Source organism: Hyperolius riggenbachi, chromosome 5 (genome assembly GCF_040937935.1).
Source record: "Hyperolius riggenbachi isolate aHypRig1 chromosome 5, aHypRig1.pri, whole genome shotgun sequence".
NCBI lineage: Eukaryota > Metazoa > Chordata > Amphibia > Anura > Hyperoliidae > Hyperolius > Hyperolius riggenbachi.
In genome coordinates, this window is record NC_090650.1 from 237166732 (window position 1) to 237193700 (window position 26969).

Sequence of the window (26969 nt, forward strand, 5' to 3'; positions counted from 1 at the left end):
TGTGGTTAGGGTGGCAGCTGCTGGCCAGCAATGTAGAATTGCTGCTGCATAGCTTTCGATGGGTGGTGGTGGTGACCTTACCAAAAGAGCCCTCCAACTGAAGATCCAGAAATACCATGACAGTGGGATGTATGGAGGAGGTGAAGCTCAGGTTAATACTATTATTGTTCAGATAAGAAACAAAGCCCACGAAATCTGTGGTCTGTCCTGTCCAAATCAGCACCAAATCATCAATATAGCGACCATACCAGAGTATGTGTTTTGAAGGCTCCCCATTCCTGTAGGAAAAAATTCCCTGTTAAACAAAAAGTAACTGTGCGACAAAACAAAAGATACCACCTCTACGATGAAATATTTAAGATCTTGTAGTCGCTATATCGATTGAGGTGGTACTGCAATGCTTCCAGAGTCACATCATATACCAAACTTGAGTACAGAGCCAGTATGTCAAAGGTAACCCACTTATAGTCAGACTCCCATTTCACACCCTCCAATTGTTGCAGCGCATGCTTGGTGTCATTGAAAATCCCCGGAAGTCTGCGGACCAGGGACTGTAAATGTCTATCTAACCACTCCCCAAGGCGTACAGTGAGAGAGCCTATGCCGGCTACTATGGGCCGTCCCAATACAGGACCCTCTTTATGCACCCTGGGAAGATGGCGGAACACCGCCACCCTAGGTTTAATAACCATTAGGGAATCCGCAGTTTTAGCATCAATGACGCCCAAAGACACCCCATGCACTATTAGTGTTGGGCGAACAGTGTTCGCCACTGTTCGGGTTCTGTAGAACATCACCCTGTTCGGGTGATGTTCGAGTTCGGCCGAACACCTGGTGGTGTTCGGCCAAACTGTTCGCGTTCGCCCGAACGGCTCAATTCCTGGCCGAACCTGGCCGAACAGGGCCCCTGTTCGGCCGAACAGGGCCCTGTTCGGCTGAATACGGCCCCCCTATGGGATCGCAGGCATAAGGGGGGAGCATACCCCGATCGCGGGGGGGGGGGTTGGAAATTCCCCCCACCCCCTCCGCTAGCGCTCCCCCCTCTGCCCGTTTCCCCATACAAAAGTTTAAGGAAAGTACCGGTGGTAGTGGATGGCCTGGCAGTGGCACTGTGGAGTGAGGAGGAGGAGTCCGGAGAGTGACGCGTTGAGGGAGGCCGGGCAGCAGGCGTGAGGTCAGAGAAAGGGCGGAAGTACCACAAGGGTACTACCGCTGAACCGCCCGCTATCCTTATTAGCTTTAAGGGAAGCAATTGCGGCTCCCTCCCCAGGGGACACATTACGAGGTGTCCGAGATCTACACTCATCACTGAGACATGTTAGGTCCCTCTCCACCAATTGTATAAAATGGTCACATGGAAGGATCATTTGCAGCCAATACAAATGCATATGCCAAAATGCTGATTGACTGAATTAACACTTGGGCATATGCATTTGTGTGCATCCATCACTGCTATTGTAATAGTGCTGTCTCCACAACATTTTTTAAAGGGATTTGATTCCTCCTGTGTGACCCGAGGGCTCCAGTTAACAGAGACTGTATTGCTTATGTTTTAGGATTGACGGAGTGGTTACATGCTACTACCTCACATGTCCAGTGAATTGACTTCGAAAACAACCTGACCATATTAATTGGGGAGTGCGCAGCTTGAAGTAGCTGCAGGCACTTTTTGTTAGCTAAATATTGACTAAGATTTTTTGTGAAGCAAAAAGATTTTATGTTTTTAGACCAACTGAATTGTATGAAGGTTTATGTGCAGTGTGGTAGCTGGTGGTTACTGTCTTTAACCACTTAAAGAGAAACTCCAACCAAGAATTGAACTTTATCCCAATCAGTAGCTGATACCCTTTTACATGAGAAATATATTGCTTTTCACAAACAGACCATCAGGGGGCGCTGTATGACTGATTTTGTGCTGGAACCCCTCCCACAAGAAGCTCTGGGACCACAGTACTTTTGGCAGTTTGTTACAATGTAACAAGGTTCACAGACAGGAATTAGCTGTTTACAGCTGTCTCTAACAGCCAAAACAGCTAGCACCAGCTACATAACCTGCCCACAGTAAAAATGTCACCATGTAATAAATGTCAGAATGTAAATCAGGGAAAGGAAAGATTTTACAATGAGCAAACACTGACTAAATCATTTATGCATAATTATTGTAAAAATGAAGCACTTTTTTATTACATTATTTTCACTGGAGTTCCTCTTTAAGGTCCGCGGTGTTAAACTCCCCTAGTGACCAGGCCTTTTTCTCACTAAATAGGCCACTGCAGCTTTAAGGCCAAGCTGCAGGGCTGCACAACTCAGCACACAAGTGACCCCCCCCCCCCCTTTTCTCCACACCAACAGAGCTCTCTGTTGGTGGAGTCAGATCTCCCCCAGGTGTGTTTATTTATTTTTTGTAAATATTTATTTATTTACAAAATTTAGCTATTTTTATTAATTATTTTAATTTCCCTCCCTCCCCCAGTCTGCCTACCACAGCAGATCGCTCCTGTGTCCCCAGTACAGCGCTGCTTTAGATCGCAGTGCTGTACATAGGTATTAGACGGCGGTCTCGCACGCTCTCTCCTGAAAAGCCCATTCCCAGCCTTTCACGCCACTCAGCGTGGAGCAGTCTTGAGGCTGCCGGCCGGCACCGCTCACGCCAATTGGCGTGGAGCAGTCGACAAGAGGTTAAAGTATGAACACATGTTTGTGTCTGGTTGCTGGGGTAACGCCAGTGTCATGTGGGTACACCAAGAAGAGTAAGACACCACATTTACAAGCTGGTTGTTTTGGTGGTGGACGAACGAGCAGACAAACAGATGTCTGGGCAGCAAGGGTAAGCCAACAGGTGGGACTCACTGAGCCTTTGCTGGTATATAAAGTCTTTCTCTGCCAGAAAATAACAGATCACTTATTGTAAGGTTATAGAACATACAGAGCATTTGCTATATTTTCCATTGACCAAAGTTACTGACCTTATATTTTTTGACACTTATAATTTTTACTGGAGAAGAAAGGTACATCTTCCACACCCAAGGGTGTGCTGTCCAACTTGCAATCCCAGTGTTATAATTTTTTAATATGTACTGTGCTGCATCAAAAGACAAGTTACCAGCAGTACATACAAAATGTTTTCACATTCATCATATGACCTTGTCATCTTTGCTTGCATGTAATCCATTTACTGTAGAGCACTTTGGGCATCTGGAACATGTTAAAATGAATTGTCTATTGCAAAATGGAGCCAATGTGTTACATAATGATTAATATTATCACTTATAGATTCACGGTGTTTATTCATGATGCATATGCCCATAGCAGTAGCTATTTAAACATTCAAGACGGTCAGCTAGCCAAGTGCAAGTTAACCTTGATTATGTTGTAACCTCATACATCATGTGCCATGACCTTCAGTGTGTATATCTCTCTTCATCAGGCATGTTGGATTAAACCAAGCCTGTCATGGATAGACATTTTCTCAAAAGCTTGAAATTTTAATCCTTTAAGTTAGCCAATAAAAGGTATCATTTAGCACATTTTCCTGTTTTTAGCTCCAGGACAGGTTTTATTACAAATAATAATAACATCAACAAATTGCAAATTGTATTGTGTTGCTGAAGGATAGCTTTATTTACTGGAAAACAGTGAAATCTGGTTGTTATTTTCCCTCAATACACATTATATGTAAAAAAGGAACTTTAACAAAAAAAGGGGAAAAAAGAAATAAAAACATTGCAAAGTGAGTTAAAGTTAAAAAAAATAGAAGAGAGATCAAGAAATTACTGATATTAACCATGTCATTTTTTTCATATTGTTTTATGCACATTCAGTCTGCTTGTAATCATCTTTACTACTGGCAGACATGAAAAAACAGAGCACCAACTGCCATTATCTATAACCACACCCCCTAACAATGCGGTAGGCTAAAAGTTTGTTTTTTTTATAGACATATATATGCACAGAGGAAGATACTGGTTTCTTGGCAGTTGGAAACATATGTTATTTCCCACAATGCAGCACTGTTAACAGGCAGGAATCTGTCAGAACCTAGGTCCTGACATCACACTGTGGGACCAGTGTCATCACTGTCACCACGCATCTGATCATCTATTTGAGAAAAGGAAAAGATTTCTCATGGCAAAAGGGGTATCAGCTACTGATGGAGATGAAGTTCAATCCTTGTTTACAGTTTCTCTTTAAACAACTGCTGGGCTATTGTGTAAAATATGAGTAAAAACAAAATGTTGTGATTTTCAAATACCTGGCAAAAATACTACACTGCCCTGAAATAATGTAAAGGTATCATATCAGATGTAAAAAAAAGCAGAAATGTTTTTTTGTTACACAGAATATTTTTGTATTTTAAATGTGATGCCAGAAACACATACGAAAAAAAAATACTTGATGTAACATGTAACAACTAATTAGACTAATTAGCAACAGGTCAGTAACAAGATTTGCTACAACATCTCAGAATCTTTTGAATGTAACAGACTTGAAAAGATGGAGATATGAATGGAAATGTGAACAATATGAAAACTACTCACCAACTACTATAATGCACCTATGGGGATCTGGCCCTCTTTCCACTAGTGTTTCTACAGTAATTCTCATCAGTTAAAGGTCCAAATGGTGGTTGCTTTCAGACTCAAAAGATCAACAGGGGGACGTTAACCATCAATATACTTATAAAGTAAACACTAATGTATTGACAAATGTGCTGGAGGCACCCACCAAAAATAAAAATAAACCATACAATCTGTGTATCTACTTACCTCCTGATATAACCATAATATGCAAACCATCTCTTTTTGTCCCTGAATCTAGACTTAAATCCAAAAACGCTGGTGTATAGCAATCCCGTAGCTTATAAATTTTACTGAGCAACATCAACTCAACATGCAGACATCCTGTTTCAAACTTTTTGTTCTCATCAGTGCACAGGAGGGATTGATATGACTCTGGGGTACAGGGCTTGGACCAGTTCAGCTGCAGCTTCAGGGGCAAAATGAGATAATTTGCATATTCAGGATCAGGAGTGATGCATCATGGGAAACCACTATTGCTCACTTAAAGGGATACTGTAGGGGGGTCAGGGGAAAATGAGCTGAACTTACCCGGGGCTTCTAATGGTCCCCCGCAGACATCCTGTGTTGGCGCAGCCACTCACCTATGCTCCGACCCCGCCTCCGGTTCACTTCTGGGATTTCAGACTTTAAAGTCTGAAAACAACTGCGCCTGCGTTGCCGTGTCCTCGATCCCGCTGATGTCATCAAGAGCGCACAGCGCAGGCCCAGTATGGTCTGTGTCTGCGCAGTACACTCCTGGTGACATCAGCGGGAGCTAGGACACGGGCGTGCAGGCGCAGTGGTTTTCTGACTTTAAAGTCAGAAATTCCAGAAGTGAACTGGAGGCGGGGCCGGAGCATCGGTGAGTGGCTGCGCCAACACAGGATGTCTGCGGGGGACCATTAGAAGCCCCGGGTAAGTTCAACTCATTTTCCCCCGACCCCCCTACAGTATCCCTTTAAAGCTGAATTATTGCAAATACTTTCTGCTTTAAGAAGTCAACTTATACTGAACATTGGTTTTTAGAAGAAAGGCTTTTTGGTCTCTTTTAGTACTCTATACTTTCCTGGGTTTTGGGTCACTATAAGCTTCTTAGGTATTCTCCTGAAATACCAACAGCCTTACATATCTTAATTAAGTACCAAGCAACATGAGACCATTCCTATTTTTATGGATAACAGTAGTACAAAGCCATAGAAAACATAAGTGATTGCTTACATACATTTTCTAAGGTTTTTTTGGCACTGTAATCTGATAAAGGTGGAATTTTCCCATGAAACATGTCATTGCCTTATACTCAAGAGTCTTGTGATCACAAAAGGTAATATATACTGAAACCTATAACCATGATTAAAAATTGTTCTTTAAAATAAAGGCATCTGTGTAGATACACTCAGAAGTCAAGTTGCAAAGGGGTAGGCCAGTCTATGATGTACTACATGGGCAATAGTGCAACAATATCAAAATAAAGTCCCTCAAAGAATTACAGAAATCTCTACACACAAGGGACATGGCTTAAAGCCAATATTCAATGGCTGTAATCTTTAATGCCTCAGATGACACTCTATTAGCAAAAACAAACTTGATTCTGTTGTATAAACAACCAAGAACATTTCCAAAAAGCTAATGTCTGTATGACCGTAAATGTAGTTCATCACTATATTCCAGATGCAAATAACAATTCTACCATGCAAGAAATTTGATGGAAGGAAGAAACCATATATAAATATGATCCAGAAACGTTGCTACCTTCTTTGAGCCCAATCTAGTTTTTCAAGGAAATCTTAAGTGCTACATCCCCCATGCTTAACATCAGAAGGTCAATCATCTTGTTATAAGTACACAGTTTAAAAGTCAACATCTGTGCTTGTATGTGGGTGTCTTAGAGCATTGTTTCCCATCTCTGCCCTTTAAAACCACAAGCGTGCATTCTTTGGTAATCCAGAGTAGTTAATCAGCACTGGTTAGACACTAATTACCCCACCTGTGAAAATGTGCAATTTCCTGCAAAACGTGCATTGTTGGGGGGCTTTACAGGGTGGGAACCACTGCCTTAGAACAAATGGTATAAGTAGCTTGCACATCTGGGAAGGCACCATTAATTGCTGAATGGCATATTTTTGAAGCAATGGATGAAGATTCCATATTTCAGCAAAACAATACCAGTGTGGCTCTCAGGGTTGCTCATAAACTACACCAGCGCGAATCTACGCATATACGCAACTACGCATCGTAGTTCGTAGGCGAAGTTTAAAAACTACGCGTACGCATTTCCGCGTAGTCGTAGTCCCTCTATGCGAAGCTTCGCCCGCTACGCGTAGTTGACGTATGTATTGCGAAGTCAACTACGCGTGCGGTAACTGCTTTTATATGGGTCATTGCGCATGCGCAGAAATTTTATTGCCCTTTATACGCATACAATTCCGCAATGGATGGTGGAATGTATGCTTATATTAGTTTATGTATGCGCATAGTTAGCAGATTATTGCGGAAATATTTCCGCATAAGGGCATAAGCGGTCGCATCAACTACGCTACGCACTACGTGAAGCTTGCGTATTTTAACGCGTAGTCTACGGTATGTTAACGTAGCGAAGTGGCTGATTTCGGAGCCGTAGATTGTGAAGCGTATTTGCATAAAAATACGCGTAGTTTCAGCATAGTGAAGTTGGCTGACTACGACATCCCTGGTGGCTCTGCAGTTGACAAAAAAAATCTGGTTGCCAAACAAACCTGCCTGTAGTTCGGGCCTGTCACTCACATTTGGTGCATTATGAAAAAAAAGAAAGAAATGATGTATGAGACTTAAGGTGGCCACTAATGATCCAATTTTTCATTCTAATCTACAGTTTCTATTTTTTTGGTTTCTTCTTTAGTTCCCAAACATTTACAGAGTGAACTCATGCCTATTCTCATGTTTTTAAATGTATTGCCAGCATCAATTTCAGATGAGCATTTTTTGTTTTTTATTTCTTAGTTTCAATATTTGCTGTCATTAATTGATTACAGTGCTTACATGATTCACAAATCTCTAGATCCTTTATTTTATTTACATTTTATGTAGCTTGAGGCTTGTAAAAATAGGTTGTGATTCAAAAACATAAGTTTAATAATAAAATCCATTGTGAGCAGAAGGATGTCAAGGATAATTGTACTTTTCAAATTTTACATTTTGTTGTCTGGGCTATTCACTAAATATGTATAAGGACTTGAAAACTAAGAATTTTAGAATATAGTGGAGTGGCTGAAGAGCAGAGTACTGAGTTATCTCAGACCTCTAAGTTCAGGAAGCTTCAACCAGAAACTTAAAATAAAAAATAAAAAAGCAATACATAAACATGTTTTTTGGGCATCTTGAACTGTTGATTCATTTTTATATCTTAAAGGGACACTGTAGGGGGGTCGGGGGAAAATGAGTTGAACTTACCCGGGGCTTCTAATGGTCCTTCGCAGACATCCTGTGCCCGCGCAGCCACTCCCCGATGCTCCGGCCCCGCCTCTGGTTCACTTCTGGAATTTCAGACTTTAAAGTCTGAAAACCACTGCGCCTCCGTTGCCATGTCCTTGATCCCACTGATGTCACCAGGAGCGTACTGCGCAAGCCCAGTATGGTCTGTATCTGTGCAGTACGCTGTGCATCGGGGAGTGGCTGCGCGGGCACAGGATGTCTGCGGGTGACCGTTAGAAGCCCCGGGTAAGTTCAACTCATTTTCCCCCGACCCCCTACAGTATCCCTTTAAGACAGATTGAAGATGAACATGAGAATGGTGTTAAGGATCAGCAAGCTGTTGGAGGTACAGGTTGCTGCCACCACAAACAGGTTGCAGGTTGAATTTAAGATTTTTATATTTCAAAAAGAAACAGTATAATACAACACAACATATTTTTCAATTATTGCACTGCTATGAAATTATGCTCTTAAAAATGCAAATCAAGTAAGATTTTGTAGCTACACACTTGCCGAGAATGGCATTGTATGCTGTAGTAGCATTAAGTTTCCACCTAACTATAATTAAGGAACCTTACCCAAACCATATAAGCCTTCCCCAGATCATTGTTCCACACTCGGCAAGAATTACAATTGGTAGGAAGAGAGTGTTCTCAAATCTAATTGAAGCCTATGAATTGGCAAAAAAGTGTGATGCCTCAAAACAATTTCACTGTTCAGTTTAACCATTTTGGGACTGGGCAGTTCTGGCTGCTTAAGGACCAGAGCTGTCCTTTCCCTATTGTGCCTTGTGATTACTGTGATTGTATTACATTTGTCGCGGGGTCAGGAACCAATGAAATTGGCTCCTGAACAACATGCAGAAGCTCTGCTGTCAATGAGACAGCAGAGCAAGTGGGTGCAGCGACAGAACAGCGGTTTGAAGGGTGAGGAGGATGTGAGTGTGTGGCGGTGAATAGTTGAAATATATGTCTTGTCAGAGCCACATAGCCATTAGCAGGACATAGATTCCAACTAAGTTGGTCCGGAAGTGGTTAATTGTGTTACACTCAGCAAGCTGACACTTGGGATTGTGCATGATGATGACGACCTTTAGGCTTACTTGCAGCCTCTCGGCTTTGCAAAAACAGCTCATAAATCTCAAAAAATGTTCTGCTATTGCTGCTTCCAAAGGCATTTTATGTGCATGTCAGAAAAGGCAAATCTTTACACGCAACGTTATTGGTACCAGGTGGTGAAGTTCTGTAAGTTCATATAGCTTACACCTTACCCCTTCATAACAGAGCTGTTGGTTGACTCACTGGTCAGGTCTAGCAGGGCAGATGTTTGAGAAAAAATGTTTCTTTATGACCTTCTTTGACAGGACCACACTGAAAGTTAAATAAGAATTTCACGCTGCATCCAATAAGAGTATAACTCAAGTGATATCATTTACTACAGTGCATTTTCAAACATCTTTTTTATCTTTGTTTATAATATTCTTTGAAAGATTTTTAGAGCTATCTTTTTTTCTGACCTAAAATGTTTCTGTACTAGAGCCTGACTTAAAATAACCTTCCAGAAAGCATTTCTACATTTTCTGTGCTAACAAAGATAACCAAGTTCTCCTAGGTGAAGTCTATTATTGTTCAAGGTATTATCTTTAGTTTTGTCTCTGGAGCAATAGGTCTTTGTTATCATTTTTCTTTGACTCATTTACAGGCATTAGAATGCTGCCTAAAGACATAAACTTAACAATAGTCAGAGGTTTTTCTGATAGCTGATGGACTTGTGTCTTTCACAGAACTTTGCAGAATACATAGTCTTGCCACTAACAAGGGTTAGCACTTCCATGGGGCAAATGGGACAATTGCTCAGGCCCCCAAGCCAGCTGACAGGCCCCCCTGTGCATGGTAGCTGGAATACTTAGGATCTCATTGATCATATGTAGGCCCTGCCATAGTCTAAGGTTATTTTTGGAGGGGAAGTGGGTAACCAAATAACTTAGCAGCATGCTTTTATGTTATTATGAGAGGAAATCTACCAAACATACAGAAAACTTGCAAACTCCATAAACAAAGTGTACAGTTTTGGAATTGAACGATGAGCTTCAGTGCAAGGATGCTAAGCTGCATAGCTGCAGAACACTATGCCATTTTGCTGCCCTCTATTCCACTGTGTAATATGTCCAGGTTGCACATGCTAGCACAAGTCAGAAGTTCATATGCCAAGTATGAGCTGGCACCAATAAGTGAATTGTTCGACACGAGTCTATTCGAGGGGACCCAGCAGGAAACCTCATAAACCAATTTTCTCTGCCTGCTCACGACAATCTGGTCACATCCACTAGTTTGCAAGAAGTAATTGACCCAGGAGGAAACACTAACGCTAAAATTGCACACCAGGGCCCCTATGCAATTCACTTTTTCATCTGAGTTTTCTTCTATCTAGGAGATAATTTTTCAGCTTCTTTTTAAAATAACTTTTCAGCACTTTGCAATTAAAAACGTACCAAAAAGTAGGTGAAAAAGTACTATTATTTTGAGTATTTTCTTACTTGCTGGTGGTTAAAAAAGCATTTTAAAGACAAGTTTGAAAATATCACCTAGGAAAAAATTCGGGAAATAAATGTAATTGCATATGGGCTCAGGACTCTTGTCTGTGGTCTTCACCAGTGCTTTTTCGGGCACAGTGCTTGCTTCGGCTACCTCCTTTGCTCAAGCAACTTTACTAAACCTATTTGGTTGGCCGCATAGATACTGTTTCCTGCTGAATCCCCTACTTTGTAAACACTTATGGTCACATCCAGATTGTTGCAAGCCAGAAGCAGCCATAGGCCCACTCAACTAGACTAGTGCCAAATGTCCTCCTGCAGGATCATATAGGAATACATAGTTGCATACAAATAGCAATGCTGTGAGGCATATAAACCTCTTCATCAAGATCTGTCCACTTACAATTGTTCACCAGAATATTCAGTATACATCTAACTATGTAGCCTTCCAACTATCTATGAAACATTTCTTCATTGGACTTATTACAGGTCATACTATAAATCTAAATTAAACTGAAGCCTCCAAGATACCATCCAATCAATGTATGCATTGTCTAAGTCAGGTTTTCTCAAGTTAGTCCTCAGCAGGACCGGTTATTCCATGCAGCTACTGTAGGTGAACTTCATGCCCAGGGTGGCGGTAAAACCCGGAAGTGTGTGGTGACGCTGCTGCTCTCCTGAGTCTCCCCATAGACTCACACACAGCACAGCCAGGCACAGCATGTATGCTGTGTGTTACACTCTGGTGTGCCTTGCTGTGATGTGTGCGAGTCTGTGGAGAGGGGAGGCCAAGGAGAGCAGCAGGATCTGTGGCAGTCAGGATCCTCGTGTGCCAGCTGCAGGAGACCACCAGCTATGCCTATGCCGCCTGCACAATCCTTATGCATGAGCAGTGAGGAGGCGGGGGCATCCTCAAAATGTTTGCTTTGGGTGGCAAACACTGTAGAATATGCCCTGGTACCCTGTACAGTGCATGTTTTGTAGAAAACCACAAACATTTACAGGTTTGGTAACTAATTTGTGTCTCAGCGGAGCTCATTAACTGACTAACTACAGTGTTTGCCACCTAAAGGACTGAATTGAGAAAGCTAAAGGTGGCCAGTCCAATCTTTTTCATCCAATTTTACCAAATCTATTTAGTATAAGGGTAAATTGAGTGAATAATTTGAATGGATAATATAGACAGTGCTCTTATATTACATAGAAATGGTAAGATTGGATAAAAAAGATTGGACCTTTAGTGGCCACCATTAGTTTAAGCTATTAGAATCAAATGTACAACTTAACAATAGCAGGTAGCAGAATATACTGTATAGATACAAAACCTCTACTATGTATTGAATTGCATAGCCAAACTAGGTTACTGTTGTGACATCTATTATTTAAACCTTTGCAATTTACAAAATAAAATAATGCAACAATAATATGTACCACATTGACAGCATTTTTGTATTAAAAAAATCCCCCTCAGCTGCTGCTGCATTTCATTGGTCCAGTTCTAAGCTGCATAAAGTTAGCAGAAATCTGGACTCAGCTGTGAATTATTAGGATCTCACTGACCATCTCTATTCATATTAGTAGCTCTGTAGTGAGCCATCATTTATTATTACATTTCATTATTCTGTATCAGGCTAAACTTTTCATTTTTAAAAGCACATTTTTTACAAGTAACAGAGTTAATTTTGGGAGAATAGTAATGATCTATCAGGGGAAAAGTATGATCTGCAGGTCATAGAGATGAAAAAAATCAAAAGGACTAAAGCAGTTTAAAGGAAAGTGCCTCTGGTTACTAATCATTTTGAAGTGCACTAGTTCATCAAAAAAAGAGAGCAAATTCAAAGTTATTTTGTACATTCAGAATGCATTTCCCGTACTAAGTATGTGTAAAATCTCCATGTGAGTAAACGTTTTATACAGTTTGTATTATCTTGCTGTGTAAAAGCTTTACTATACAAGGCATACATTATAGTTTTTGTTGACTTTTTGTTGACTTACGTCTGATACGTCTATAATTTCTATAATAAATGTTAGTTACTTATTTGTGAAGTTTATATTAAAAAGGAACTGTAGTAAAAATAACATAATTAATAGATTTGTTCATTTTTTACAATATTAATTTATAGATTATTTGAACAGTGTTTGGCCATTGTAAAATCTTTCCTCTCCCTGATTTACACTCTGAAATTTATCACAGGTGGTGACATCTTTAGTCCTGCCAGGTGATCTATACAGAATGTTTGTTACTGAAAGTTCTATGCTCATAGTGAAATATTGCTTGCTTGGCAGTTAGAAAAAGCTGTTATTTTCTACAATGTAACAAGGTTTACAGACAGAACACTGTCAGGACCAAGGTCCTGACATCACACTGTGGGAGGGGTTTCACCACAATATCAGCCATGCAGACCCCCCTGATGATCTATTTGAGAAAAGGAAAATATTTCTCATGGGAAATGGGGTATCAGCTACTGATTGGCATGAAGTTCAAATTGTGGTTAAAGTTTCTCTTTAATATGACTGGGAATTAGAAATGATTGGGTTGACTCACTAAAGCTTGTTAAAATTGATGTGCACCGGCAGTGTATGGCAACTTTATTAATACATACAACAGGTACACAACAGGCATTGCACAATAGTGCAACTTTTGTTACCATGATAATGCATGTGTTGCTAGCATATCGCCCATTATTCTACTTCCATTATCTGCATTACACTAGCAATGTGCGTTATGTAAGTAGTGCAATACCAGCAACACACGTTACCTAGGTAACATGGGTTGCACTATTTGTGCTATGTTCCTTATGTGCTTGACATACGTATTGGTAAAACTGCTATGCGATACCTGCACATAGCAACTTTACTGAATTTTACTGAATCAAACCCAATGACTTGTACATAGAAAGCAGTATTTAAGTGTAAAGTGTGACATCAAGAGCTCAGTGGTGTTGCTCAAACATGCCTAAGGTTGGATCAAAAGCAGTTCCTCTGAAGCAATCTAAATATTTGTAATTTAGGTTTCGAACAGCAACACTAGTGCTTTTACCATCTGACAAGTTTACCAGGGTAGATCAATAAGTCTTAGGCCAAAAGATGACAGAGAGCTGTGGATTATTATTATTATTATTATTGCTTTATTAGTGCACTCTGCTCTAACATCAGTCAGAGATGGATTAAGATGCAATGGGTCCCTAGGCAAGGTAGTAGATTTGGCACCCTCTTGTGGTCCTTTAGGGAAGCTGAAATAGAGAGAGACCACAGAAGGTGGCATGTAGGCACCTTGACACCCACTAGGCCCAAATCACTTGACTAGAATGCCTCATGGATGATCCTGCTCTTTCTCTAGTATTACAGAACATGTGTGTTGGTATTGCTCAGAAAAAAATAAAACAAAAATGCATTTTTGTCTAAGAATGTGAGATTTTGCACATAAATTTACAAAGCATGAAGAGCATATCAAAAGTCCATTAGAGTACAATAGCTGTAGCTACAGTATGCTATATTTATGAATAATTGACCCGCCCTTGTATTTTCATTAGTTTTCTTTTTTTAATTTGTTTTGTCAGGAAAGTGTGTGATGATCATAATAAATGCTGTAAACAATTGAAATACATTACTAAAACAAATTCCTTTTGCAAGTCAATTTTGAAAGAGCTTTTCCATTTTCTGATTCTCCTTTTTCTCATCCAGCTAAATATTTGTAGCATGTTCTTCTTGTAGCTGTACTTTATTTCTGACAGTTGCTATGCTGGTTTTTCTTTTTTTAATCTCTACTAGGCTCCTGGAGTCGGTGTGTCTTCTAAAGCATACCATACCCCATACGATATATGGTAGATCGGGCAAATTATCAATATCTTACACCAGATATTGTTTACCTATTCTATCACCTTGCACCATAAAAGCTCATACACACCTCCGAACAATTTATTCAACTATCTTCCAAACTTGTCTGTTGGAAGATACGTTGAGTGTGTGTACAGCTGACAAACCAGATGACCAAATGATAACAGGCTGTTTGACAGATCCAATCGATTGATCAATCTGACCAACTATTAGGCAGGTTGGATTGTTTGTACAAGTCTTTTGAACAACTTTGTTTTTGAATGTGAACATGTTGTGAAGTTTGTTATTTAGCTTGCACGCATAGAATGTAAGTTGGTTGGCGTGTATGTACACACTTGTCAGATAAACAACTTGTTGCTTGGTTGGTCATGTTGTGCAGTTGGTTGTGCATGCAGTTGGGCATCTTTATGACCCCTTAGATATTATACAAGATTTAATCAGAACTTTTGTTTAATATTGATCTCATCTCCACAGCTGGTAATTTTGTACTGCCCAATCTATTACAAAGCTATGAAAACCTCAGTTGCATACTGCTGCTGCCTCAAGCCCTCTCTCTACCTGGTCTTCTGTTGGGATGGACTATCTGTTGGGTTAACAATCTATAATCAATCAGTATTTTAATCGCAATATTGTACCATAATTGTAATGATCCTCCCAGCTGTCAGCACAGGCAGACAGCTGTTTGACCATTCCTTAAGTCTGAGGGCTGCAGGTCTCTGGAAAAGAGACCTGTCTTCACTTTGCAAGTTTCAGACTTGCTCTGCTACTGAGGAATGTGCATACACTTGTCATGCAAATTGCCTACAGTAGCTGCCTCCTTTGCTGGCTTGCAGTATAAATACCTTGTGCTCCCAGAATTCCTTGCTGGTCATGATGGTTTGTTCCTGCTAAGACCTGGAGTGTCAGCCTTTGCTATCGTTTGCTAAAGATTATCTTAGAGTAATTCCTTGGGACTGCACTAGGCATCCCTTCTAGTGCAGTCAGGTTGTATTATTTGTATTGCCTTGTTCTGTTTCTCTGCCTCGATTGTCTTGTCGCCAGCGGCGGTCTACAGGAAATCATTCTGTCTGTCTGGGAGTGTAGGCCAGAGCTGCGGTTGCTGCTGGCTGCTCCATCTGTCTGGATTGCATTCGCCCTAGTGGTAGTGGCAGTGCTTCCTTCTGTATTCTGCCTTAGGGGTGCTAACCAGAGCAGCGGTTGCTACTGGTAGCCCCATCTGTTTGTCTGTCTGGATCACATCCGCTCTAGTGGTAGCAGCGGTGGTTCCTTCTATATTCTGCCTTAGGGGTGCTAGCCAGAGCAGCGGTTGCTACTGGTAGCCCCATCTGTCTGTCTGTCTTGTCTGGTACGAACGCTTGCTGTAGGCTCGGTGAGGTAACCGTTTAGCAAGCACGTTCTCTATTTCGTGTTTGTGTTCATTGGTTAGTTAGGGTGGCACGCTTATCACTCGGCGCCTAATGCGCAGTGATTGTGTCTTAAACGCGTTCGCTGTTGCGAATGAGTGCGGTGTTCGCGTTTATCTAGCATTTGTTATTTTCCTTGACGTTCTTATCATTGTTATTTGTTATGTCTTTCCTGCTTCACTTGTGCTCTGTCTGATTCGGTCTTGTGTCACTATTGGCAATCGCCACTCTTGCGGTTGCATTCCGACTTAGTTTCTGTTGTTATGTGTTCACCGTCGCTGGGTGGCGACTAGATTGGTGGACACACTTACATTCTATCTCTGTGCTTATTCAGTCTTGTTTCCCTGTTAGCAATCGTCATCTCTTGCGATTGCGTTCTCACTTGGTTTCCGCTGTTGTGTGTTCGCCATCGCTGGGTGGCTACTATATTGGTGGACATACATACATTCCTTCTCTGTGCTTACTCAGTCTTGTTTCGCTGTTAGCAATCGTCATCTCTTGCGATTGCGTTCTCACTTGGTTTCCGCTGTTGTGTGTTCGTCGTCGCTGGGTGGCTACTAGATTGGTGGACATACATACATTCCTTCTCTGTGCTTATTCAGTCTTGTGTCGCTGTTAGCAATCGCCATCTCTTGCGATTGCTTTCCCACTTGGTCTTCACTGTTGTGTGTTCATCGTCGTTGGGTGGCGACTAGATTGGTGGACACACATACATCCTGTCTCTGCACTCTCTCTCTTTAAGGGCTATCTTGCCCTGCATTGCTTCCCCTCGTACAATTCCTATCTGGCATCTGTGGCAATACAGAGGGGTTGTTCCTCTGTTCTCCACAGCTCCATCTACCGTCAGGAATTCCCCTCTACAGGTGCATAGCACCATTGCTGGGTTCTCTCAGATTATACGCTTGTGGAGGATTTCCGCAGTGTCAGCGCGCATCCTGTGCGCTGACCACAGAAATAATTCCACAATCGTTACAATAATGCTATAATTTTAATAGATTTTCATTAGATGTCATATATATATATTAAAGCTCACCTCTTATCTATATACATATATTAATTTAGTGGTACCTTTAGACCTGAGTCACTCGATATCATTCTACACACACAATAAGCTGTGCTCTTGCCACATATTTTATTAACTAATGCTCTTTAGGATCATTGCTTTGCATCTATTAATCATATATATAAAAAGGGTGCCACAGTAATTTGGGCACTTGGAATAGCCACTAGTAGAATATTGGTAAAATGATGATATTCTACAATGGGGTAATAAGCAATGCAATAGTAGAATACTGGTAACTTTTACAGATTTCTACTATTGCTAAACCCTGTTCTCACTTGAACCCTCCCTCTATTGATGCCTATTACCCAAACCGACCCCCCCTGCCACAGCACCTGCCGATATCTGTGCTGCCTTCACCACTAAACACCCACTCCACCAATGTTTGCACCACCTAAAATTACTCCCTGTGCTCCCCTCTAGCTACAATTAACATTGCAGTCTATGCGGTGCCCATTTTGCCAGAGTGCTGCATGTGCTCAAGTTACCTGCTTCAACTGTTAAAGCTTGGTTACCCTTTAGGTTCAAATATATGACAGTTCTGCTATGGCGCAAGGACAAAAGGTACATATATTTTTGTTCTGCATATATGCAACCCACTGACTGTCATGACTGCCAACTAAATACGCACAGTGTCCCTGGGTTCAACTTTGTTTGATATCATTTTCATTCTCTTGGAACGAGGAAAGAAATACATATTGAAAATGCTCTTTCTCTGAGCTACATGAAAGACAAACACTGTAAAATATTGTAAATGCTCCTTTTACCTCCCTAGGTATATATACATATATATATATATATATACATATATATATATATATATATATATATATATATATATATATATATACACACTAAACCTGTTCAAATGGTGCCCTCCTGTGTCTCCCATGTCTCCCCATGTGTCCTCCTGTATCCCCCATGCGTTGATCTGTGTCTCCTGTGTCTCCTTATGTGTCCTCATGTCTCCTACTGTATCTTTATGTGTCCTCCTGTGTCCCCCATGTCTCCCCCATGTGTCCCCTTTTGTCCTAGCACGTTTTTCACATGTGCCTACTCCACCCCCGTGTGCCTCCGCTCCATTTCCATGTCTCCTGGCCCCCCTGTGTGTAGTGGTAGCTGGCATACCTAATCCATGGCACCTGCAGGGATTGCAGAAATCCTTCTCCTCCGTACAGCTTCCTCTAGTGATCGGCTTGTATAGATCACATCATCAGTACAAGCCGTTCACAAGAGCAAGCTGCTCGGAGGAGAAGGATGTCTGCAATCCCCATGGGCGCCATGTATTAGGTAAGCCAGCTACCACTAAACACCCGAGGGGGCAGGTGACACGAGGAGGTTGCGGAGGCAGGCTTGGGGGTGGCTGGAGCTGACACACAGGCAGGTAATCCCCAACGTGGTGCAAGTCGGCTGTTCATATTGGCTGGCTTTTGTAAGTCGGGGATTCCCTGCCTTTGCTGTATAAGACGCAGGGACTTTTTTCTCCTCATTTGTTTGGGGGAAATACAATAACTTTTCTCTATGTTTGATTTATTTACAAATATTATAGCTCCTACCTAGTCACCAGGTTTTCAAAATAAATGTTTTAAACTTGGAGGTGTGTTGCCATACTAATCAGTCTCTGAAACTGCAATGACCTTTGTTTAGCTTATTATGTATTAAATCTGCTACACACATCCAATTTAAATTTTCCAATGTTCCAATTCCATGCATTATGAGAGCTTACCTACACAATTTTTTCATAGTATTCAAAATATATTTGCCCTCATGCTACATGGAGGTTGTAAAATTGACCTATCCGTGGCCACTGGACGTGACAAGTGTACTTTGAGTTAATGTTACTTTTGTGATTATCAGAATACATTAACTTTTCTTACATACAATAACACTTACTTTTTGGGAATCGGGGTGGATTGTCATTGACATCAGTAAGTGTAATGTTAACAGTGGTGGTTCCTGCTAAACCTCCCAGTTGCCCTCCCATATCCTTGGCTTGTATAAGAACTTGATACTCTTCTCTGACTTCTCTGTCCATGTTTGGTAAAGCTGTCCTGATGACACCTTGAAGATAAATACATGAGGTTATAATGAACAAACAAAAAATAGAAACATTTCAAATAACTTATTTAAGTGACAAAAACTACCTGTTAATATATAACTTTTCTTGTTAAGTTAGTCCTAAAGACTTATTGCCAATTGCCATCAGACTTTAGATAAATGAAAGCAAATGGTAAAATCTGGATGGAAAGGCCTACAGAAGGATAGAATAGAGATGATCAATGAAACCCTATGGCTTGCATGCAAATGTTATGCAAATTGCATGCAGCTTTGAACTGGGCCAATCCAGTGATTTAGATTGTTCTGACTCTATAGTGAAAACATTTGCGTAACATTAATTTACAACTTGCATAAACTATTAGCATTCCATTGACTATCTCAAGTTTCAAAAATAAATAAATAATAATAAAATAATAATCATAGTATACTGTTGTAAAGAAAAAAAATTGCATATACTGCAAAATGCTAAAAAGTACCCCAGGCAAACTTTGGGTTTAAAAACTTATACTTACCTAAAAAAAGGGAAACCTCTGGATCCTTGTGCAGAAGCAGCCCCTTTCGCTACTGCGCAGGCATGGCTGTACTTGTGTGGGTGCAGCACAGATGTGCTCGTGCCAAAAGAAGAGCATGGCCTTGATGTGCAGGAAGATCTCGGGAAGCAGTGGAGAACAGGAGGACAGCCTCTGAAGGATAGAGAGGCTCCCCTCTGCTTAGATAATTATTTGTTTTTCATCTGAGGTTCACCTCGAGTTTGCTGAATTTTTTTTTAAAGGATAACATTTTCTGCAATCTGAAATAGCACTTCAAATAATTGCAAAGTCAAAGTCACACAATGCACCATGCACTCTTTGGGCTGGCAACAATGTTTAGATTGGTCATTTTGGTTTCTAGTATTACATAATTCTTGTCCAACCTGGCTTAAAATGGTACACAAACAGTTTCATGTAAAGGTAAAACTTACAATCAGAAGGGCATAGAAAATAAATTTTTGCAGACTAGTGATGATAATCGTAATGTAACAAATATAATTTTGCTAAATTTTATGTAATTGGCATAACGTGGACACATTTCTCACACAGATCCTGTGAAGATGTGATGCTGGGTTTCTGGCAAGATGGGTTGCAGAGATTGTTAACAGTGCAGGAAATCTGGGCAGGTTTGTAGGCTGTCAAATTTGGGAGTTTGCCATGTTTGCAGCTAAATCGTGTATAAACATCACCCTCTATGTATATTTTATATAGGGACTGGGGAATTGGTGTGGCCAGTATTAACTTGTAATTAAATAAGGGAATTGCACAAATTGGCCATATACACCTAACACATCTCAGTCACATAAGTAGTGAACAAGAGATGACATCACCATGGAGGCTGGTGAGTCATATCAGGAAGGGATTTACTCCTCCTATAAAGAAGCCAGCACGGTGCCCCGTAGCCACGCCTTGAAGAAGCGTCATGTGACGTGAAACGCGTCGGTGGGAGGAGCCAATCGCCGCACCACGCGTACTCAGCGTCCCCACTGCCCACACTGCCACAACCGGACAGCGCCCACTGGCCGCTACCCCTGCCAGGTCAGGCAGAGTTAAGTTGCGGCAGGTCAAGGTGCCCATCTTGCGGATGCGGGCTTGCAGGTCTACATGCTGACATAGCCAGTCAGCGCACAGCAATCACTTTATGCCAAGCGCAGGTGGAGTGTGAGTCCTGTCTAGTCGAGTTGCCCGGCATGTGGATGTAAATATCTGGGACTTTATCTCACCATGCATAGTATGTGGATACGATCAAAGCTGGACTAGATCCAAATAGAAGGATATAGGAGCTGGACATTTGCTGCCTTAGAGGATTAAACTGCAGGCAATCGGAGAGGGGAGAAGAATTACCAAATTGGACTGAAATGTCCCATATCGTGGGGTCAGTGCAAGTATACCTATAATTATGCATGCATAAGATAACATAATGGGAGAATGATGCCTGATTGACATTGCTTCATCTAACAGTCTATAAGTACATTGGCTTGCACCCCTTCTAACTGACTAACGCTTGCTTGCTGCAATTTCCCTAACTATACAGGACTTATCCCCATTAGGGGGAGGCAGCTGCTGTATGCATGGTGTGAGGTGTTGTGTGATGGGTGGGCAGACTGGGCTTGCGTGCATGGAGCATAAGAGTCCTTTTGACAGACTCCATGCACACAAGCCTAGAGCATTGATTTAGGGGATGTGCAGGATGGCTCCTCGGTTTTAATGTTCTACTTTCTGCGCAGAAATGGCTTTTAATTACTGTCTGTGAATTGATTCGTTAAAGGTGTAGGTTTGTAGGCTGTGTTTGCAATATCCTGACATAAGAATAAGGTCTTTTTCTTATTGATTACTGCTTGATATTTTTTCAGCTGAACAATTAGGGAATGTTTGTCCTCTGAAAACTGATGTTTGTGCCACTGTCATTCCAGTCTGTGTCTCTCTTTCTTTAGTTCCTCTATAGAGTTGTCAAACCATTAAAGGGATACTGTAGGGGGGGTCAGGGGAAAATGAGCTGAACTTACCCGGGGCTTCTAATGGTCCCCCGTAGACATCCTGTGTTGGCGCTGCCACTCCCCAATGCTCCGGCCCCGCCTCCGGTTCACTTCTGGAATTTCTGACTTTAAAGTCAGAAAACCACTGCGCCTGCGTTGCCGTGTCCTCGCTCCCGCTGATGTCACCAGGAGTGTACTGCGCATGACACAGACCATACTGGGCCTGCGCTGTGCGCTCTTGATGACATCAGCGGGATCGAGGACACGGCAATGCAGGCGCAGTGGTTTTCTGACTTTAAAGTCTGAAATTCCAGAAGTGAACCGGAGGCGGGGCCGGAGCATCGGTGAGTGGCTGCGCGGGCACAGGATGTCTGCGGGGGACCATTAGAAGCCCCGGGTAAGTTCAGCTCATTTTCCCCCGACCCCCTTACAGTATCCCTTTAAGCATGATGCAATGGTAAGAATATCCTAGATATGCTCACTGATGATCCAATATATAGGGTCTCCAGCGTGTCTTCGTTTGCTGGAACTTCTCCCCTGTGTTTGGACTCCATCCATGTCTCTCTCTCCTGGATCTACTCTTCAGATTTATGGACTGTACATGCAGTTACTGGGATAACTTGACTGGAGACATTTGCATTTATCTCTACATGTATCTGCACTCCTGGCGTTTGCATTGACCTGTGCCACAAACTATGTTCTGAGCTTAACTGCCATGCCTACATGCTTTCCTGCTCAGCCACATACAGGCTTGGATGATTGATTGGCAGCCAGGGCAGCCTTTATCTGGTGTATCAGTGTCTAAGCTTTGCCTCCTTAGCTCATTCATAACTTTGCATCTATCATTGCTTTCAATCTGTGCATACATAGGTGACTTTTCATCATCACTTGCACTATGGATTATTATTCTTCCTTATTCCCAGTTTCAGAGTTTGGATTTCTGTGCAAAATCAGCAATGGAATCCTCCTGCACAATTATTTGCTTAACATGCTTTCCATTGAGTTATTTTGTTATATATGTTTGGCCCCTTTGGGATAATATCCTGGCTTTTAAAATGCATGTCTGTTTTTAAATTTTCATTTTGCGATAAAATATAATTTATACTTTTCTGTATGGTCTCCCGCATAAGTTTATACATATGCTTTTTCCTTTACCATAACCTAGATAAATGTACTGGTTGTCAGTAACGATGATTGGAGTGGAACACTCCCTTGCCAACAGAGCAAGTATCAGGATGTATAACTGGATTTAATAAAGGATTTCAAAAAAACATATATTGTTTTATGTGTTTTTTTTTTTTTTTTTTTGTATCAAAACATGGCAGCCCTGGCTAAACGCCTCAGACCTTATTGGACTTCGATCCTGTGTCTTCTCCTTATGATCTCTCCATAGGTGCTAACCATAAAGCATTAACATGAACACTCTTTTCTCTGCTACATCACTGCCTAATATATTGGATATCTGCATACCCGTTATTTGTTTTGTTCCTGTTGAATTTGTACACCAATTATCATTATACACCTAGTCCCAAAGTGGACACATCTAAAATTGCTGTAATGTTTACTGTTAAACCAATAAAATTTCTTTGAAACTAAAAATGGCACCTAGGTGGGGGCTCTCTTTGGTTGCTCTTTATTAAGGAAGCGACCAAGTAGCACCATATGCTCCCTCCAAACTATAAACTCTTTTTGGCACTAGAATTAGGAAAGAGCCCTTGTCCTTATTTTAGTGACAGAAGTGTTTTATAAAAGAGGACAAGTGAGGTTGTACTGCGCTATTTTTCCTTGGCCACATACCGCCCCAATGTTAAAAATGTGGGGGTTTATTGGACACACTTACTAGGTCTTACCTCATTGGCCATCTAACCTTCTTGGATGATTAGGTGGTAAATCTTATTTTGAGGAGGAGCTAGGTTGTTTTTTGTCACAAAATATGAAACTAAAATGAATAAAATATTAATATAATTAATGAATATAATATTTCTTTGAGGTTAAGCCTTGTGAACATATATCCTGCTGCATAAAGCATGGTAAAAAAAACAGCATTGCCAGCTGGCAATCACTGCAGCTATTACCTGGAACTTTAATATCCAGAGCTGGGAATAACTTTGTGACATTGTAAAAATTGTATGAGAATTAGAAAGTGCTGGGGGCAAGCAAAATGATTCGGAGAGTTTAGTGTTAGCAAGAGTTCAAGTAAAAGTTTAGTATTAACATTATGTTACGCTTTCAAGCTCAAGCACAGATTGAATATATAGCATAGCAAGCAAAGATTCCAAAATGTTATGTATTTATTTTGTTTCCAATGAGATTTCTGTAGCACAGAATCATGTTTTAAAAACGTGCTTATGTGGCCTAAAGCTGTTCAGTGTTTAACTGAAATAATGTAAGCCTGTGTCCCAGATGTTGTAAACTTCCCCTCAAACCCCCCTCACTGATCTGGATGGACTGTCCCAAACCCCTCTATGCTCCCCTCCAAGGGGCCTTACACAGCAAGGTTATGTTATTCTTACAGCTAGAAAGACAATTCACAGAGCCAAAGCTTCACCAATTGACTTCTCTTCTCAGCAGCTCCTTCCACAACCTCTATTCTACATGCCAGAAAACCCTGTGTTGCCCCCACATTGTCATGCTTCCTTGCACCACTTAAATCGGTACTAAACAGCTGTCCAATGACAGACATGCCCCCCTGCAATCAGCATTTAATAAAACAGTGAGCAACACCAGGGCCAGCTATTGCATTAGAAGGTCAGGCTACTCCATTGATGTGGCAGCCCAGAGAATAAGGATCCCTCGGCCATTTTGTTGTTTTAGACCTCAAGTAGAACAGGCATGGATAGATATTGATTATAAATCAGATAGATATTTCAGAGTAAATTAACCCTGGAGATGTATTCTAAAAGAAATGGCCAGTAAACAATCCAGGTACTTAAAAAAAGTTACTTATTTGTCAACAGCTTCTCAGAAAACGTATTAAAACAAATAAATACATTGGCCTAGGAAACAACAATTCCCGTATTTGATTTAGACTTATGGGTATTGTAAAGCTTATAACTATGCTGTTTTAGGCACAAGGTTTAGATTAGTGCTATCAGGGTTGTCACAGATACAGAAGAGTCAAGTAATGTGTTTGTCATAGATTATGGAGATAGTTACTGCAAGTGACTGGTCATGGTAAGAAGTACAAGTGAGCTCTGTAAAGCTGCCCCCCCCCCCCCTCCAATAATCAGACCAACTAAAAAAAAAGTGTATATTTTAAAACACTAAATTGCTAAGTAAGACATCATACAATCCAATGCGATCACATACCAGTCCATAAACCAACAGACATTTTTTTTTAATTCTAAAAAACCTAGCAAAGTCAGGGCCTTCTATACTGTCTAGACTGTCACAAGTCCATGATCCTTTTTGGCTCTGCCCCTGCATTGTAAATGCCTTTTTAGACATAGCCATTAGCCAAATGCCAAGCAACTTGTGCAGAGTGCGATTGTTGTTCTCCTTACTAAAGAGTAAATTGGTTGCAAAGGAAAAGAAAAAAAAAACAATTTGTTGGTGAATATGTTGCATTACAAAACAGCACAATCATAAATGAGCATTGCTATACTCTCGGTGCAAAACTGGCAAATCAGTTGTGTGGGACTCCAGACAATTATTTTTTATTTATTATGTTCATATAAACTAACAACATAGCAACATAATGCGTATATGAGGCATTGATAGCCGCAAAGCCCTGTGTGTAAACAATGACTCTATGGCTACAATGGATCCCAATGACTGATATTATGGAATGGGACTGGCAAGTTATTCTTGAGCCTACTGGGCTGTTGCATGCAGTGAGAATCTTTTTTTTTAACATACTCAAATCAAATCAAATTTCTCACTGTAGTTGCATGATGCTAGCTAAATATGCATGACAGCTACTTCACTAACCATCAAGCAATAATCACTAAGGGCTCGTTCCCACTATCGCGAATCCGCATGCGTCCAACGCATGCGGATTCGCACATGTAATGTGAGTGGATGGGGCTGTTTCCACTCCTGCGGTGGCGTTGTGCGTTTTTTGTTGCGGAGAAAAAACGCACAAAAGAGGCAACGATTTCGCCTGCATCGGGAATCCGTGCGAATCGCCGCTAATGTATTTAATAGTAAAAACGCATGCGTTTTTTACATGCGTTTTTACCCGCGATTCGCGTGCGATTTTGCACCTTTTCCAATGTTATTTTGCCCTGGCAGTGTCATGGTTAATTTCACATGGCACCTTGCCATGCGAAATCGCATGCGAAATCGCGGGTAAAAACGCATGCAGAAACGCATCCGCATGCGTTTTTACAAGCGTCGGAATGCCGGCGAATCGCGTCGCAACAGTGGAAACAAGCCCTCAGTCTGGTAACTTTGGTAACCAAATATTATTTGAATTTTCCTTATCTAGGCCAGGCTTTCAGGGTCAGTTATATTCACCAGTGTACCCCAGACCTTAGTTAAAGATACTTGCACTATATGCAATAATAGACGAATGTTTAAAGTGAACCTGAGGTGAGAATGATATGGAGGCTGCCATATGTATTTTCTTTTAAATGAGTACTGTAGGGGGGTAAGGGGAAAAAGAGTTGAACTTTCCTGGGGCTTCTAATGGTTCCATGCAGACATGCTGTGCCATTGCAGCCACTCACTAATGCTCCAGTCCCTGCCTCCGGGAAAACCACTGTGCCTGCGTGGCCGCGCCCTTGCTACTGCTGACATTGCCAGGAGTGTATTGCTTAAGCTTAGTACGTTCGGCAGGGGTTTTCCGACTTTAACGTTGGAAATTCCAGAAGTGAACCGGAGGCGGGGACTGGAGCATTGGTGAATGGCTGGACGGGCACAGAATGTCTGCATGGGAACAATAGAAGCCCCGGGTAAGTTCAACTCTTTTTCCTCCTACCCCCTACAGTAGTCCTTTAAGCAATACCAGTTGCCTGGCTGTCCTGCCGAACCTCTGCCTCTAATACTTTCAGCCATAGACCCTGAATAAGCAAGCAGCAGATCAGGGGTTTCTGGCAATATCGTCAGAACTGACAAGAATAACTGCATGCTTGTTTCTGGTGTAAGTGCTTCTCTGCAGCCATGTCTGATATTACTTATACCATTATTTGAGGACTAACATTGACAGGAGGCCTGCAGTACTATGTTGAGACAACGCTAATATGATTTTATCGTGTTAGAATTTACACATTAGAGCTAGCAACAAATAGGTTCTTAGGAAAATTAGCAGCCGGTTAGTAATACTGCCAAATGAGTCAATTAGCCTTGATACCAGAAGCCAAAGATATTAATTAATCACATTTCATGTCTGTTTCTCTAAATGATGTTATATAGCCATGTTTCCAGAAACCCAGTGACCTGGCCAGGCATAAATAAAGTCAGATCTGTTCCATTGCTTTTTTGACATGATAACTTCATTTTAAATAACTGTACAATGAAACTGAAACCAATTAGCAATCAATAAGTACAGAACCTAATGACATATTTCCTGTGACAAAGAAGACTGCCCGTTATAATGAAAAAGATAATCATTTATATAAAAGGT

The 26969-nt window shown here is 41.2% G+C and overlaps 1 protein-coding gene across 5 annotated transcripts in view; it reads right to left on the reverse strand.

The window, feature by feature from the left end:
* Positions 1-26969, reverse strand: part of CDH12 (cadherin 12) — a 1227746-nt gene that overhangs the window by 73234 nt on the left and 1127543 nt on the right. For all 5 annotated transcript variants that reach the window (XM_068236731.1, XM_068236730.1, XM_068236729.1 and 2 more), the window contains one exon: positions 18733-18900. In XM_068236731.1, the coding sequence (XP_068092832.1) occupies positions 18733-18900 (168 nt within the window). The remainder of the gene's footprint in view (positions 1-18732; positions 18901-26969) is intronic.